General features: G+C 41.7%; 1 protein-coding gene across 3 annotated transcripts in view; it reads right to left on the bottom strand.

The window, feature by feature from the left end:
* The window catches only part of DIXDC1 (DIX domain containing 1), a 102,778-nt gene that overhangs the window by 24,907 nt on the left and 59,214 nt on the right, over positions 1 to 18,657 (bottom strand). For all 3 annotated transcript variants that reach the window (XM_019036656.4, XM_004052115.5, XM_004052116.5), the window contains 10 exons: positions 18,275 to 18,364; positions 16,669 to 16,722; positions 14,531 to 14,581; positions 11,059 to 11,163; positions 10,574 to 10,627; positions 9,989 to 10,081; positions 9,837 to 9,908; positions 8,496 to 8,585; positions 8,040 to 8,201; positions 7,458 to 7,524 (listed from right to left, as the gene is read on the bottom strand). In XM_019036656.4, coding sequence (XP_018892201.1) covers positions 7,458 to 7,524; positions 8,040 to 8,201; positions 8,496 to 8,585; positions 9,837 to 9,908; positions 9,989 to 10,081; positions 10,574 to 10,627; positions 11,059 to 11,163; positions 14,531 to 14,581; positions 16,669 to 16,722; positions 18,275 to 18,364 — 838 coding nt within the window. The remainder of the gene's footprint in view (positions 1 to 7,457; positions 7,525 to 8,039; positions 8,202 to 8,495; positions 8,586 to 9,836; positions 9,909 to 9,988; positions 10,082 to 10,573; positions 10,628 to 11,058; positions 11,164 to 14,530; positions 14,582 to 16,668; positions 16,723 to 18,274; positions 18,365 to 18,657) is intronic.

Here is an 18,657-nt window from a genome sequence, read left to right as displayed (position 1 = left end):
AATGGGCAAAAACTGGAAGCATTCCCTTTGAAAACTGGCACAAGACAGGGATGCCCTCTCTCACCACTCCTATTCAACATAGTGTTGGAAGTTCTGGCCAAGGCAATCAGGCAGGAGAAGGAAATAAAGGGTATTCAATTAGGAAAAGAGGAAGTCAAATTGTCCCTGTTTGCAGACGACATGATTGTTTATCTAGAAAACCCCATTGTCTCAGCCCAAAATCTCCTTAAGCTGATAAGCAACTTCAGCAAAGTCTCAGGATACAAAATCAATGTACAAAAATCACAAGCATTCTTATACACCAACAAGAGACAAACAGAGAGCCAAATCATGAGTGAACTCCCATTCACAATTGCTTCAAAGAGAATAAAATACCTAGGAATCCAACTTACAAGGGATGTGAAGGACCTCTTCAAGGAGAACTACAAACCACTGCTCAAGGAAATAAAAGAGGATACAAACAAATGGAAGAACATTCCATGCTCATGGGTAGGAAGAATCAATATCGTGAAAATGGCCATACTGCCCAAGGTAATTTACAGATTCAATGCCATCCCCATCAAGCTACCAATGACTTTCTTCACAGAATTGGAAAAAACTACTTTAAAGTTCATATGGAACCAAAAAAGAGCCCGCATTGCCAAGTCAATCCTAAGCCAAAAGAACAAAGCTGGAGGCATCACACTACCTGACTTCAAACTATACTACAAGGCTACAGTAACAAAAACAGCATGGTACTGGTACCAAAACAGAGATATAGATCAATGGAACAGAATAGAGCCCTCAGAAATAACGCCGCATACCTACAACTATCTGATCTTTGACAAACCTGAGAGAAACAAGCAATGGGGAAAGGATTCCCTATTTAATAAATGGTGCTGGGAAAACTGGCTAGCCATATGTAGAAAGCTGAAACTGGATCCCTTCCTTACACCTTATACAAAAATCAATTCAAGATGGATTAAAGATTTAAACGTTAGACCTAAAACCATAAAAACCCTAGAAGAAAACCTAGGCATTACCATTCAGGACATAGGCGTGGGCAAGGACTTCATGTCCAAAACACCAAAAGCAATGGCAACAAAAGACAAAATTGACAAATGGGATCTAATTAAACTAAAGAGCTTCTGTACAGCAAAAGAAACTACCATCAGAGTGAACAGGCAACCTACAACATGGGAGAAAATTTTCGCAACCTACTCATCTGACAAAGGGCTAATATCCAGAATCTACAATGAACTCAAACAAATTTACAAGAAAAAAACAAACAACCCCATCAAAAAGTGGGCGAAGGATATGAACAGACACTTCTCAAAAGAAGACATTTATGCAGCCAAAAAACACATGAAAAAATGCTCATCATCACTGGCCATCAGAGAAATGCAAATCAAAACCACTATGAGATATCATCTCACACCAGTTAGAATGGCAATCATTAAAAAGTCAGGAAACAACAGGTGCTGGAGAGGATGTGGAGAAATAGGAACACTTTTACACTGTTGGTGGGACTGTAAACTAGTTCAACCATTGTGGAAGTCAGTGTGGCGATTCCTCAGGGATCTAGAACTAGAAATACCATTTGACCCAGCCATCCCATTACTGGGTATATACCCAAAGGACTATAAATCATGCTGCTATAAAGACACATGCACACGTATGTTTATTGCGGCATTATTCACAATAGCAAAGACTTGGAACCAACCCAAATGTCCAACAATGATAGACTGGATTAAGAAAATGTGGCACATATACACCATGGAATACTATGCAGCCATAAAAAACGATGAGTTCATGTCCTTTGTAGGGACATGGATGAAATTGGAAACCATCATTCTCAGTAAACTATCGCAAGAACAAAAAACCAAACACCGCATATTCTCACTCATAGGTGGGAATTGAACAATGAGATCACATGGACACAGGAAGGGGAATATCACACTCTGGGGACTGTTGTGGGGTGGGGGGAGGGGGGAGGGATAGCATTGGGAGATATACCTAATGCTAGATGACGAGTTAGTGGGTGCAGCGCACCAGCATGGCACATGTATGCATATGTAACTAACCTGCACAATGTGCACATGTACCCTAAAACTTAAAGTATAATAAAAGAAAAAAAAAAAAGAAAAAAAAATTGTAGTAAAATTCACCATTTTAACCATTTTAAGGTGTGCAATTCAATGGCATTTAGTACATTTAAAATGATGTGCAAACAACCACCATTATCCAGTTCCAGAACACTGTCATCATCCCAAAAGAAAACCTGTATGCACTGAGTGGTTATTCCCTATTCCTCCCTCGCTCCTGACCCTGGCATCTGGCTAACCCACTCTACTTTCTGTCTCTATGGATTTGCCTATTCTGGACATTTTATATAAATGGACTTACACAATATGTGCCCTTTTGTGTCTGGCATCTTCCACTTAGCATAATGTTTTCCAGGTTCATCCACGTTGTAGCATGAATCAGTGCTTCATTCCTCTTTATAGGTGAATAATATTCCACTGTATGCATATACCAGAATTTGTCTATCCATTCATCAGTTGATGGACATCTGGGGTGTTTCTACCTTTCGAATATTGTGAATATGGCTGCTAGGAACATAGATGTACAAGTTTTTTTGAACTCCTGTTTTCAATTATTTTGGGTCATATGGTAACTCCATGTTTAACTTTTTGAGGAAGTGCCAAACTGTCTTCCACAGCAGCCGCACCATTCACATCCCCAGAGCAATGTATGACAGTTCCAACTTCTCCACATTCTCACCAATACTTATTATTCTCCATTTTTGACACCATTTAGTAGGTGTAAAGTGGTGTCTCACTGTGGTTTTGATTTGCATTCCCCTAATGACTAATGATTTTGGGCATCTTTTCTTGGGTTTATTGGCCGTTTTTTTTTTTTTTTTAGACAGAATCTTGCCCTGGTGCCAGGCTGGAGTGCAATGGCACAATCTCAGCTCACTGCAACCTCCGCCTCCCAGATTCAAGTGATTCTTCTGCCTCAGCCCCCCGAGTAGCTGGGACTACAGGTGCGTACCACCATGCCCAGCTAATTTTTGTATTTTTAGTAGAGACAGGGTTTCACCACATTGGCCAGGGTGGTCTCGATCTCCTGACCTCATGATCTGCCCACCTCAGCCTCCCAAAGTGCTAAGATTACAAGTGTGAGCCACCGCACCTGGCCGGCCATTTCTTTATCTTCTTTGGAGAAATGTCTATTCAAGTATTTTGCCTATTTTCTCTTGGGTTTTTTGTCCTTTTGCTGTTGAGTTGTAAGAGTTCTTTATATATTCTGGATCCTAGACCCTTATCAGACAATATGATTTGCAAATATTTTCTCCTATTCTGTAGGTTGTCTACTTACTTTCTCGATAGTGTTCTTTTATACACAAAAGTTTTTAATTTTGATGAAGTCCAATTTTATCTTTTATCTATTTATTTATTTTATTTTATTATTATTATTATTTTTGAGACAAAGTCTCCCTCTGTAGCCCAGGCTGGAGTGCAGTGGCGCAATCTCAGCTAGCTGCAACCTCCACCTCCCAGGTTCAAGTGATTCTTGTGCCTCAGTCCCCCTGAGTAGCTGGGATTACAGACTCCTGCCACCACCCCCAGCTAATTTTTGTATTTTTAGTAGAGACAGGGTTTCGCCATTTTGGCCAGGCTGGTTTCGAACTCCTGACCTCAGGTGATCCGCCTGCTTCAGCCTCCCAAAGTGCTGGGATTACAGGCGTGAACCTGGCCTATTTATTTTTTTGAGATGGAGTTTCACTCTATCACCCAGGCTGGAGCAGCTCACCGCAACTTCTGCCTCCCGGTTTCAAGTGATTCTCCTGCCTCAGCCTCCCGAGTAGCTGGGATTACAGGTGCCCACTACCACGCCCACCTAATTTTTATATTTTTAGCAGAGACAGGGTTTCACCATGTTGGCCAGGCTGGTCTCAAACTCCCAACCTCAGGTGATACACCCACATCGGCCTCCCAAAGTGCTGGGATTACAGGCATAAGGCACTGTGCCCAGCCCAATTTTATCTTTTTTCTTTTGTTGCTCATGCTTTTGATGTCCTAAGAATCCACTGCCAAATCCAAGGTCATGAATATTTTTCTCTATGTTTTCTTCTAAGAACTTTATAGCTTTAAGCTCTTATATTTAAGTCACTGATCTATAGCCTGAGTTAACTTTTGTATATGGTGTGAAGTAGGGGGTCCCATTTCATGGAAATATGCAGTTGTCCCAAGCACCATTGGTTGAAAAGAACATTCCCTGGTTATATGGGTTTTTATCTGAACTCTCAATTTGATTTCACTAATCTACTGTTTTATTTTAAATCTGAAATAATTATTGTTTTCCCTTAAGAGTAAATGGCAAGAAAAGAAGTGGGTTCAGAAAGTACATTACTCTTTCAGGAAATTTAATTATATTGAAAGAGAAAGGGCACAGCCAGAGGGGAATGAGAAACATTTGCCTTGCATCTCTCATATGCTCCACAGTACACTAGATGATTTCTATATATTTCATTTAATGCTCAAATTCTTCAATATTACTTTGGTTCCATAAAAAAGGAAACTAAGATTCAGTGACATTAACATTCTTGCCCATGGTCACACACTGTGCTGAATGGTGCAGCCCAAATTGTACCCTAGATCTGTTTGGTTGTATATTCTGTATTTTTCCCTCTCTATTGTTTTGTGTCCAGTTTTGGACATGACTTTACAGTGCCTTGGGACCTACAGAGAGAGATATCTAGTTTACATTTAAAAATATAGTACTAGGCCAGGCGCGGTGGCTCACGCCTGTAATCCCAGCACTTTGGGAGGCCGGGGTGGGTGGATTGCCTGAGCTCAAGAGTTCAAGACCAGCCTGGGCAACACAGTGAAACCCTGTCCCTACTAAAATACAAAAAATTAGCCGGGCGTGGTGGCGGGTGCCTGTAATCAGGAGGCTGAGGCAGGAGAATCACTTGAACCCTGGAGGCAGAGCTTGCAGTGAGTCGAGATCACGCCATTGCACTCCAGCCTGGGCAACAGAGCGAGACTCTGTCTCAAAATAAATAAAAATAATAAAAAAAAAATAGTACTGAAGCTCAGAAAATAACTGAGATTTGAGATAAAACATAAAAATTATCGGCACACAAGTGTAGTTAAAGCCAGGGGAGTGGAAGAGGTCACCCGACGCCGAAGACAATATGAAAGGCTTAGGTTTAGGCTTCAATTGGATGGAATCCCAGGACACATCAACATTCAAGAATTAGAGCAGAATAAAAGGAGATTCAAGAGGGACTAGAAGGAAAACTCAGGTATTTACTTCACTACCTGCAAGTGCCAAGTCTAACCTCTTCATCTCTGTATCTCCAGCATCTAACATTGATGGTGAATAATGGATGCTTAGTAAATATGTTAAATGAATATCTGAATGACACTGAAACTGAAGAAGAAGAAAGTTTCCAGGAGACTTTTAGAGAATAGTAAATGCTTTTGAAAAAGCAATGAAAGATAAGGTTTAAAAAGTAACCACTTGATTAGGCGACAAGAAAGTCAACAGAGACCCAACAAGAAGAACACTAAGCAAAGTAACAGATAAAAGACTGTAGTGGGCTGAGTAGTGAACAGGAAGTGAGGAAGAAAAGAGAGCAAATATAGACTCTTCTTTTAAGAATTTTGATGTAGAGGAGTAAGAGAAATAAGTCAGTAGCTAGAGAGCTGGCAGAAGTTACACAGATTTTTGTATTTTCAGATAAGAGATATTTCAGCTTACTTGTGAATACAGGTATCACTGGAAGCATTAGATTAACATCTTAGTTTTCAAGCAGCTACAGATTTATTTGTAGTACTTTAAATAAATACTATATATGCACAAAGTAATTTTTCGGGGGTGGATTTATTATACTTAAAAAAGAAATTTCTAAGTATTTACACCTATTTATATTGGCAGTTTACACTAATCTGAAGAAATCAATGAATAAAATAATAATAAAAATCCTCTACAAACAATAGAAATGACTATTTTGAAACACTGCTAGAAAAGGAAACTGAAACTAATTCTGGTAATAAAATAATTCATTGCCAGCATGGCGAAACCCCATGTCTACTAAAAATACAAAAATTAGCCAGGCGTGGTAGTGCACGTCTGTAATCCCAGCTACTGGGGAGCCTGAGGCAGAAGAATTGCTTGTACCCGGGAGGCAGAGGTTGCAGTGAACAGAGATCGCGCCACTGCACTCCAGCCTGGGCAACAAGAGTGAAACTCCATCCCCCGCTGCTAAAAAAAAAAAATTTGTTTCATTCCCAGCATAGATAACCTCATCCAAGAGGAAAAGATATATGGGATCAGAGGTTTGAAATGCTATTTTATTTACTCTACAAAAAAATTTTACATTTCATATTTTTGCAAGTATTTTCAGATTTTTACTTTAGGTTTCTTAATGTGCTTTTAAAAATTTATATGTAACATACAAAACTGTTTCTAGTCAGCTTTTTACTATTTGGTTTTTATAAATTATTAGATACCTTTTGATTAGGCCTGATTAAAAGATAAGAAAACGTGAACATTACTAAGCCACAAAAGGCAAAATACAAACTAAAATAGAAATTACCAGGCAGGGTAGCTTTCCAACAAGTTTGAACAAATGGGAAAAAATATAGAGTGGGCACGGAGCAGGTTAAAATACACTTCCTAGCCATGGCCATTAGATGGTGCAAACATTTTGCAGGACTTAAACTAAACGCCTTAAGCACTCAAAGTTTTTATTTTATTTTGAGATGGAGTCTTACTCTGTCGCCCACGCTGGAGTGCAATGGCGCAATCTGGGTTCACCACAACCTCCACCTCCTGGGTTCAAGTGATTCTCTGCCTCAGCCTCATGAGTAGCTGGGATTACAGGCGTGTGCCACCACACCTGGCTAATTTTTGTATTTTTAATAGAGATGGGGTTCACCATGTTGGCCAGGCTGGTCTTGAACTCCTGACCTCAGGTGATCCACCCACCTCAGCCTCCCAAAGTGAAGGGATTACAGGCGTGAGCCACCGCGCCCGGCCTGAGCACTCAAAGTTTTAAGAATATTTCCAAAGAAATTAAACGCCTTGCTTCAAGGAAGAAGTGGAAATTTTTTTTGTGCTGTTTGGGAGTGTAGAAAAATTTACATATGTATGTGTTTTTGTTGTTTTATATTTTGCTTTTTCAGCATAAATCTTTTGAGCTTCTGTGTTCTTCAAAGATATTTTAGCCTCTCTGAGTCAACGGCATCCTGCCTGCACGTGGCTAAATGGCACTGGGGGTGGTGATGGCATATGTCTTCATAGTCTTAGAACTAACTCAATTGCAGTATTGCTACAGAAACAAAATAGTATAAAAGTGAAGTACTACAAGAAAAATTACATCCCCAAAATGTAGTGTGAAAAATACTAAATTTCTGGTCTAATATGCTAGGAGTCCCTACTGAGCAAAAATGGGTACTTACTTGAGTTAGGGGGCCAGGACTCCCGGTATTCACTACCTACTTGAGTTCTGGGTGACTTGACCCGAACCTGGGGAGCCACACAAAAATCACAAGAGTTATGATCAATGGGAGAACTTAACCAAGAAATTTAAATCATAAAAGTGTGCTTAAAATACTACATACTTTTCTACCATCTCTTCCACAACATACAAAATCTAATATATTTATCCTAACAATATTAATATATATGAAAGGCTTTCTGGTTTCCAATGCATTTTCCGTATATTTTCTCATCCAAGGCCAAGCTCATTCAGGGGTAGGTGGGAGGGGAAGAAGCGTAAAGGGAGACCCTGTGGGGTCAAGAGCCACAATCCTTACACAGCTACAGTTGCTGGGAGCAAGTATGACCATGAACTTCTTCTCTGGATTGTCATACCATGATGAATAGTCAGTTCCACTGAGAGAAAAAACAATAGAGAAAAACAACTCTAACCTTTAACAGGGTCTTGTATCTCTTCACACTGCCTTTATCTCAATTAAAATTCTTAAAACCCAGCTTTCTCTGGAGCTTGCCTAAGAGAGATACCACAGCAAGAGGGTTACCTTTCTTTCTTGTTTCTTCTGCGCCTCCATAACATGCAGGCGCTCCATGAGGCTAGAAATGCCCTGCTCCAAGCTGTCAATAGTGTGGTGCTGAGGATCGTGGCCACTGAAGCTGTTGCGCAGGCTGCGGAGAGCATCTCGAACAAGCTGCAGGTCGCTGGTCTGTGGGCAAAAATAAGGTGTTGCTGGCATGGCACGGTGCCACTTCCCAACCACTGGGCTTAAAAGGATATAGGAGAGAAGTTTCCAGAAGATTTTTCCCCCACAGAAGCAGGCCTATGGTTTGCCCACTAATTCTTAATTTTGGATAGCAAGTGCCTCACATCTTTACACACTGCACAGATCCAGGAATTAGGGAACTGGAATATAAAAGGCCTCATCCACTGGCCATGGCTTTGGCACTCTTCTGGTTTCAGTGAGAAGTGGCAGGACTCCACCAAAACTCCAGGTACCTACCCCTCTGTTGCTGATTGAAGCAGCTCCTTTTCCTGCCGTTGGAAGGAGAAAACCATTGCTTTGAGAGTTGTGACTGTTGTAGTTGGTCGCCTACAGCAGCATGAAGAAATGTGGCTTGTTAAAGGGAGAATTGTAAACCAGATGTGCTATCTTATTTTTCTTCTTTACATTTATCACTTCCTGACGAAGTATATAATTGTCTGTTTAATGGCTCTCTTTATTAAAATGTATCTTTCTTAAGTATAGATTTTTTTTCCCCCTTTGGTCACTGCTGTATGCCCAGCACTTGACACTTAGTACGCATTGTTGGATGTGAATGAAGGAAATGCTAACCTCCACCTGGAGGCCCCAACCTAGCCTCTGCCACAGCACTGGAGAGCCTCAGAATGCTGCTCCAGCACTGCCTGGCTTTGCTTCAGTAATTTAAAAATAATGGTGAATATATATATATACACACACATATATATATTCATACATATATATACACATACATATACATACATACATACATACATATACATACATAATATACACATACATACATATACATATATACATACATATACACACATATACATATGTATGTATGTTTATATATGTGTGTGTATATGTATATATGTGTGTGTATATATATGTGTGTGTGTATATATATGTATGTATGAATATATATATATATATATGTATGTTTTGTTTTGTTTTGTTTTTTGATCTGTCACCCGGGCTGGAGTGCAGCGGCATGATCTCAGCTCATGGCAACCTCTACCCACCGGAGTTCAAGCTATTCTCCTGCCTCAGCCTCCTGAGTAGCTGGGACTATAGGCATCCACCACCATGCCTGGCTAATTTTCGTAATTTTTAGTAGAGACGGGGTTTCACCACATTGGCCAGGCTGGTCTCAAACTCCTGACCTCAAGTTAGCCACCTGCCTTGGCCTCCCAAAGTGCTAGGATTACAGATGTGAGCCACTGTGCCAGGCCATGGTGAATATTTTTTGAGCCTGACTCTATGCCAAGTGGCTCCAACAGAACTGTGTTTAGTTATTTATGTGGATTATCTCATATATTCTTCATAATGACAGATTGAATCACTATTATTTCCATTTTCCAAATAAGCCCTATTTCTAAGGCTCAGAAGATAAGCAACTGAAGGCCACAGAATGTAGGAGTGATAAAGGTGGAACGTGAAACCAGATTTTCTTATTCTGGAACCTGCACTTTTAACTAGCTCATCATAGAGCCTCCTAACAAACAAGCCTGTGGCCTTGGTTTAGCTCTGAGTCAGAAACACAATCTCCCCGTTTGCTTCATAAATGTGGGAGGGAGAACACGGGGTCTAGGTTACCTCATCTGCCTCTCTTTTCATACAGTGAGCCAAGAGGACATCTTTGTGTTCTAGCTCTCGCTCTAGATCCACCTGCAAAACAGACACTAAATCAGAAAAGGATTTCTTTGGGCCAAAGAGGCAGGAAAGTCAGTGGCTGAATATGTTCTGACCTGGTGGTAACTGACATCAGAGAGTTTCCGGAGTGCTTCTTCTAACTTGGCCTGGTGCTGCTGAAGAAGGCGATCCTTCTGCCCCAGCTCTTTCTGCAATAAAGATAGAGCTTTCAGATGAGCGGCAAAACCAGGGACACTGAAAAGTTCACCCTCTGCAGTGTAACTTCCACTCAAGTAAAGTAGAGCCTCAGGAAAAAAAGTCCTTTCCTCAAAATATACCAGGAAGACTTTACACACCATAATAATCTTACATAGTGCAAAGGATTCTTCAAGAGTAATGAAGAAGGGAACTGGCATTTGTAGGAGGACCACTATGAGCCATTCATACTAGTCAGAGATAAAGGTAAGACTAGAACTGAAGTTTCTAGACCCCTAGTCCTGTACTCCCTCTCCTAGCTGTGCCATCTATTCTTCAGAGCTAGTGCATCAGGGGACACAGAAAAATGCTTCCTTCTAAAAAGCAAGGATAAAAAAAAATCAAAAAGGATGAAAATAGAATACTTAAGTGCTTTTTGAGCAACAATAACGGGCTGTTCATGAAAAGTCAGTGGAAGTCATTTCCAAACTGATATTCATTCTTACTTTATATTCTCCCAAGAGCCGGTTCCTCTCATCTAGCTTCCTCTGCAGATCCACCTGCAAGAATAAGAAAGAATTCATGGCACGCAGGTACTGCCTGCTAACCCTCAAGGAAACCAGCTACTTAGTAACCAGTTAATGTTGGCAGTTACAGTATGCAGCACAGAGGGGGTATGATGGTAAAAATACACAGCTGCTCTCCACATTTTTAGTGAAGTAATTAGACTGTAGAACCACAATTTTGCCTCTGTATCTCAGTGTCCTCAAAGTTGAAGAGGAGATCAAGGACCTTCCTGCCCCGTATGATGTGGGCTTTCACCTAGGAACAGAGATGAGTCTAATGGGGAATAAAAATAACTGCAGACACTTAAGGCAGGCATCCCAGAAGCAAGATAAGAGATTAGGATGGCCAATCTAATAGTTCTTCGTGCAGTAGCCTGTTCTGCTAATGGGGCTCACTGAGGTCAAGGCTCATTCATTTAACTCACATTCTGGTTGTGCAGCTCATCTTTGTCCATATTTGCCCTCAGTAGCTCTTGTTTGAGATGAAGAACAGATGTGTCCTGCTGAGTCAATCTCTGCTGCAAGGCATCCTAGGGGAAAAAGCATACTAATTATTGTTGTCTCAGTTCATCAATCAGCCAGTTATTATTACAAATTACTAAAGCCTTTAATGTGTTTCCAGCATTCGTTATGGCAGACTGGAAGACAAATGGGGTAAAGGGTCTCACCACGAGTTGCTGAGGAGGGGTTTTTCTGTCCCCCTCTAGGAAACTAGCATCCAGAGCAAAATCCTATCCACTGTTCTGTGAAACTTACTGAAGCCTGATTTTTTTTCTCTGCTTACTATTTGTCCCCACCCTCAATCCTGACAGCATGGTGTATTTGAGAGAGAATGACTGGACTTTGGGATCAGATAGACATAGATTCAAATTATAAACCTACCGCTCACTACTTTTGTGATGTTAGCCTTGGACAATGCACTCTACTTTCTCCCACCTGGGCTTTCTCATCTATATCTTGGGCATATAAATACTCAATCTAGATTAGCTGTTTTTCCTTCTACCTCTCTGCCCAGTCCCCATTTCCTGGAGAGATGGGCCCTATTCATGCCCGCCACTCTGTTGTTAAAGAGTCCCTGAAATCACTCCCATGCTGGCTTCCAGAGCCTTGCTGCTATCCTGCTTCCAATGGCTTCCAATGCCTAGTCTGGACCAGGATTAGAATTATATTTCCACTGAGCATAACTGTTCTTTGATTCATGATCCCTCTTCCCAATTTCCTAGGATCTTAATAGCATTAGGCTTTCTTTCCCTCAGCTTGAACCCTCTTGGTTCCTATCAAGCCTAACAAAAGGTGAGCTGGATATCCTTGCTTATAAGGACAGTTATGACATATTCCATCAACCATGGTGATTTCAAATGGAACTAATGGACTAGGGCTGCATTCTAATATATTTGTCCTGACTTTTCTCTCTTTACAGACTGCAAAGAAAGGGTACAGACTCTGAAGAATGTGGGAGACCATTCTTAATTATACACTCTGCCATGACAGTACATGATAAAGAAAGTCTAAGATGCCCTTGGCATCAGTAGTTCAAAGGAATATTTCCCAAAATGTGCTCCATGGGACATTAATGTGCCACATGATGTTACATGGGAGAAAAGACACTTCTGTGGTTATTAATTCTAAATCATTTTTAGGCCAACCTCTTTATGACAGACCTTTTCAGATCCTTTACATGTTATTATTCACAGTGAGTCTTCAGGACTGCAGAGCATTTCTCAAACTTATCTGACCATGGAACACATTTATTTTTTAAAGTGTTTCAAAAGTACTAAGCCTACGGAATATACTTTGGAAAATGTTGCTGAGTGAATAGTCTAGCCCATGAACGGATGTGCAAGGAAGAGGGGAAAAGCAGCCACTTAAAAACATCCTCTTCTACTTCTAGGTATTATTGCACAGATATACTCCCATTTGAGTGAAATAACATATATTCAGGCTGGGCATGGTGGCTCACACCTGTAATCCCAGCACTTTTGGAGGCCAAGGCAGGCGGATCACGAGGTCAGGAGTTCGAGACCAGCCTGGCCAACATGGTGAAACCCCGTCTCTACCAAAAACACAAAAATTAGCTGGGCATGGTGGCACACGCCTGTAATCCTAGCTACTCGGGAGGCTGAGTCAGGAGACTTGCTTGAACTCGGGAGGTGGAGGTTGCAGTGAGCTGAGATCATACCATTGCACTCCAGCTCTGGGCGACAGAGCAAGACTCCATCTCAGAAAAAACAAAACAACACAAAAAAACCATATATTCAAGGCTGTTAGATCATTGTTTATATTAGCAAAAGACTAGAAATTATCATGTATAATAAATTATTTAGCATATATATGTATGTATACAGTGGAATACAATGGAATACTATGCAGCCATAAAAAAGACCTAGGAAAGTCTTTATGTACTACTGACATAGAATGAGCTCGAAGATATACTACTAAGTGAAAAAAAGCAAGGTGTCAAGTTTTAATTCTAGTATACTACCATTTGGGTAAAACCGTGGGGGAAAGCGATATAGACACAAATGTGCTGATAACTGTTAAGATGCCTCTAGGAGGTCGGGCGTGGTGGCTCACACCTGTAATCCCAGCACTTAGAGAGGCCGAGGCGGGTGGATCACCTGAGGTCAGGAGTTCAAGACCAGCCTGGCCAACATGCTAAAACCCAGTCTCTACTCAAAATACAAAAATTAGCTGGGTGTGATGGTGCGCACCTGTAATCCCAGCTACTCGGGAGGCTGAGGCAGGAGAATCGCTTGAACCCAGGAGGCGGAGATTGCAGTAAGCCAAGATCGTGCCACTGCACTCCAGCTTGGGCGACAGAGTGAGACTCCGTGTCAAGATTAAAAAAAAAAAAAAAGGCCGGGCGCGGTGGCTCACGCCTGTAATCCCAGCACTTTGGGAGGCCAAGGCGGGCAGATCACAAGGTCAGGAGATGGAGACCATCCTGGCTAACATGGTGAAACCCCGTCTCTACTAAAAAAATACAAAAAATTAGCTGGGCGTGGTGGCAGGCACCTGTAGAACCAGCTACTTGGGAGGCTGAGGCAGGAGAATGGCGTGAACCCAGGAGGCAGAGCTTGCAGTGAGCCAAGATTGCGCCACTGCACTCCAGCCTGGGCAATAGAGCGAGACTCTGTTTCAAAAAAAAAAAAAAAAAAGATGCCTCTAGGAAAGAGAACTAGATGACTGATGGGACAGGGCTGGCAGGCAGACTCTTCATGGTTTATGTTTTTATACCTTTAAAATGATTTGAATGTTAGTTAACTATTCAAAAACAAAGTAAATAACAATTTTTTTAAAGGACATTCCTTTTTTTTTTTTTTTTTTTCGAGACGGAGTCTCGCCCTGTCACCTAGGCTGGAGTGCAATGGCATGATCTCAGCTCACTGCAACCTCTGCCTCCTGGGTTCAAGCGATTCTCCTGCCTCAGCCTCCCAAGTAGCTGGGATTACAGGTGCCTGCCACCACGCCCGACTAATTTTTTGTATTTTTAGTAGAGATGGGGTTTCACCATGTTGGCCAGGCTGGTCTCGAACTCTTGACCTCGTGATCCGCCCGCCTCGGCCTCCCAAAGTGCTGGGATTACAGGCGTGAGCCACCGCGCCCGGCCCTAGAGGACATTCTTCCACACTGAAGAGGATTCTTTTACATATAGAAACAATCAGGGTGGAACAGATGGAAATGGTAGCAACATGAATCATAACTACTAGAAATAAGCCTCAGCAAAACAAAGGTATATTCCTCGACATGTCTCACTTCCCTCCCACAAAGCCCTTTCTTTACCAATAGCACAGAGCTATTAAAGGTCCACAGAAAATTCCAACTCTCACCACTCACCAACAGACTACTTTACATTGCAGAGACTTTATTTAAAGAATTAAATGTCTTCTTTTTTACCTTTATCCCCTGTAAGTTTCTGGCTTCTTGTTTACATTTCAGCAGTTCCTTCTGCAAACCAAATATAGTTAGATCAGATGGTGACATCTGGGTTGCTTCAGAATGCATTACCTCATTCTGTCGGCAAGAGGACAAAACCCAGTTGATCATTCCGTGAAAAATTAACCCTCTACTAAGGCAGAAAACAGCTCTGGTTCAGTGAGCAGTACAGGCTGATCCACAGAAACAAGAAGAGAACCATTCCGTTCTTCCCTGTTGGCACCCAGGCTTAACTGCTCAGGTAGAGAAGAGTTGCCAAGAAAGAAGATACCCCATAATTCCCATAGGCTTTCATTTCTATATTTAGCAGTCTTCACCAACAGGAAAACCTAATTATAATAATCTAAATCCTTCTCACTGAATATATGATCATATCTAAATATGCCTACCCCCAATGTCATTAAATAATTATCCCTATTTTTAATGTTTAGCAAAGGGTTGGAGTGTTTCTGATCCAAGAGGGTATTGTTCTTTGTGGGCCAAACAAAAACACATTTAGCCTAATAATGAAATACTGAGTAATTAACATTCCCTTACAATAGATAAAATATATGTATACGATTGTCACTAGGAAATAGATTTTAGAAGGGGAACAACCATAACCCAGACCCCAATCTCTTCTCTTCCTATTGTATCACATCAAGATTTTGCAATTAACATATCTAAAATGGGGATCTGTAACTTGGACTCCACAGATGGGCTCAAAAGTTGCTCTATTAGGCTGGGCACAGTGGTCCATGCCTATAATCCCAGCACTTTGGGAGGCCAAGATGGGAGAATCACTTGGGTCCAGGAGTTCAAGACCAGCCTAGGCAACAAGGCGAGAGCAATCAATACAAAAAACATAAAAATTAGCCAGGTATGGTGGTGTGTTCCTGAAGCCTCAGCTACTAGGGAGGCCGAGGTGGGAGGATCGCTTGAGACTGGGGGGTCAAAGCTGCAGTTAGCCATGATCGTGCCATGGCACTCAGCCTGGGTGACAGAGTGAGACTCTGTCTCAAAAAACAAACAAACAAAACAAAACAAATAAATAAAAGTTGCTCTATTAAAAATTCATGTCGGCCAGGCACAGTGGCTCACGCTGTAATCCCAGCACTTTGGGAGGCCAAGGCAGGCGGACCACGAGGTCAGCCGTTCAAGACAAGCCTGGCCAACATGGTGAAACCCCATCTCTACTAAAAATACAAAAATTAGCCAGGTATGGTGGCGGGCGCCTGTAGTCCCAGCTACTTGGGAGGCTGAGGCAGGAGAATCGCTTGAACCCAGGAGGCAGAGGTTGCAGTGAGCTGAGCCTGCACCATTGCACTCCGGCCTGGGTGACAGAGCCAAACTCTGTCTCAAAAAAAAAAAAAAAAAAAAAAAATTCATGTCTATGAGTATGAGTGCAAACATACATGCATACTTCTAGGGAGAGGGTTAATGTCTTTACTCATAGACTTATGACCAAAAGAAAAGCTAGGAATCACTGACCTAAAAGAATTCTGAGAAGTATTTATAAAAAAAGACTGTACTGGTATTAGATACATTTTTTTCTTTTAATTAAAGAATAAAAACCACGAAATATTTCAAACATATAGAATGGTACAACCAATAATGACATCGAAATTCTATTACCTACCACCAGGATTAAAAAGCTATTACCTTCCTGACATATTTGGGATGTATCTCTCTCTTTCAAGTAAAGACATAATACAGATACAGGAAAGATTCCAATTCTGAAATCCCTTTCCCTCTTGAAGTTGTGTAATATTCCCATAATGGTGTTTTTTTTTTTGAGATGCAGTCTCACTTTGTTGCCCAGGCTGGGGTGTAGTGGCACGATCTCTGCTCACTGCAACCTCCTCCTCCCAGGTTCAAGCAATTCTCCTGCCTCAGCCTCCTGAGTAGCTGGGACTACAGACGTGTGCCAGCACATCCAGCTAATTTTTTGTATTTTTGGTAGAGACGGGGTTTCACCATGTTAGCCAGGATGGTCTCGATCTCCTGACCTTGTGATCTGCCTGCCTCGGCCTCTCAAAGTGCTGGGATTATAGGCGTGAGCCACCGTGCCTGGCCCCCATAATGTTTTTAAGGGGTAAAATGTACATGTCTTGACATACCTTTAAGTCCTGATTCTCCTCCATACTCTGATCCAGACGACTTTGGATTATAATCTGAATATAAGACAAACAGAGATGGCTAAGCACCTATGCTGTGAAGTACAGAGCCACTCATTCAACAAATATTTATTGAGCACTATTAGATGCCAGCTCTATACTGTGGATACAAAGAACAGGAAACAGTTCCTGCTCTCTGATGTAAGTATATGCATCAAGTAGCAAGTAGATCTATATGGATAAAGCTTAGAATAAGTATGGGTGGGCCAGGCGTGGTGGCTCACATCTGTAATCTCAGCACTTTGGGAGGCCGAGGCAGGCAGATCACTTGAGGTCAGGTGTTAGAGACCAGCCTGGCCAACATGGTGAAACCCATCTCTACTAAAAACACAAAAATTAGCCAGGTGTGGTGGTGCACACCTGTAATCCCAGCTACTTGGGAGGCTGAGGCAGTAGAATCACTTGAACCCGGGAGGCAGAGGTTGCAGTGAGCCAAGATCGTGCCACTGCACTCCAGCCTGGGCAACAGAGCAAGACTCTGTCTCAAAAAAAAAAAAAAAAAAAGAATAAGTATGGGGTGGGGGTTGGGTGCAGGGGAGGGGGTGGGGTAAAGGGAAGAAGAAATGGCAAGAGATGAATTTGGAGAGAAATATCAGGGCGAGATCAAGAAAGGCCAGTGAGGGCAATGGGGAATCAATGAGAAGTTGTATGCAGAAGGGTTACAAAATGAAGTTTGTCTTTAAGGCAAATTATTCTTGCTGTTTTACAAAAACTTAATTAGAGGAAGACAGGAGAGGAATCAGGAAAACCAGTGAGAAGGCTGTTAGAATACTGGATGGAGGCTTGATTTTCAAGTGGCTGTGAGAATGGAGAAAACTGGATAAAGAAATTAGAAATGTAAACTGGTAAAACTTGGTGACTGACTGGATGTAGAGGGAAGTATGTAGAGGGAAAGGATTCAAGGACAATATTCAGATTTCTGTTTGGCGCATTTTGGTATCCAAAACAGATATCCAAAAGGACAAGTAGCTTTGGTGGTTGGGCAGAGGACAGAAACACTTTAATTTAGGACTCACTGAAATTGAGATGCTTATGGGACTTACAAGTGGAGATAATAAGTAGGCAGTTGCATATTGCATACATAAATCTAGAACTCCATAGCAAGAGCTGAGCTGGAAATAAATACATGAGAAGCAAGAGGGAAGTGAGTGAAGAACTGGAGGCATATACTACCGCCCAGGTGAATGTTTAAGACACATGAGGGCCTAGACTGGAATGCTGAGGAACACCAACATTAAAGGCACAAGCAGAAAACGACAAGCTTCAAAGAGACCTTGAATGTAAACTCCATAAGGGTCGGGTCTTAGGTCTGTTTTGTTACTACCATATCTCCAGCATGTTGAAATAGGGTCTGGCATATAGTAAGCACTCAATAAATATTTGTTTATTAAATGAGTGAAGAAGGAAACAATGGTCAAAAATGTAGGAGGAAAACCAGAACTGGTCAAGGAAGACAGCATTTCAAGAAGGCATGAACAGCAGTGTCAAATGCTAAATACAAGTAAAATACATACAGATTTAGTGTCCAATCACAAAAGATGGAGCTCACCAGTTGTTCCTCGGGATTGACACCTGGTTCACAGAGGGCCAAGGGCCTCTCCTGTTCATCTTCAGGTAAGGATCCGTTGAGCAGTAAGGCCTGAATAACCACAAAGGCAGAAAGAAACTTAACTCTCCTTCAGATGACTTAGTCCAGAGTTGAACTTCGTAAGCTCACCCCAAGTTAAAATCACAACTCAGCCTCCTCAAGAAATTTCGTTGGTAATTTTTGCTCCTTAGATACTTCCCATTGCTCACCCTGGGACTAGTTCCTTTCGTTAGGTCCATGCTCTGGCTCTTTCAGCTCTCTGGACACCTGACTGCTCTGCTTCAAGGTGCCTTGGCCCCAGAAGAAAATCTAAAAACAAACCTTTTTTGCAAAAGAGACACAAC

The sequence above is a fragment of the Gorilla gorilla genome, chromosome 9 (assembly GCF_029281585.2).
Source record: "Gorilla gorilla gorilla isolate KB3781 chromosome 9, NHGRI_mGorGor1-v2.1_pri, whole genome shotgun sequence".
Classification (NCBI taxonomy): Eukaryota; Metazoa; Chordata; class Mammalia; order Primates; family Hominidae; genus Gorilla; species Gorilla gorilla.
Note: the sequence above shows the minus strand (reverse complement) of the source record. Positions and strands in the feature narration are given on the sequence as shown.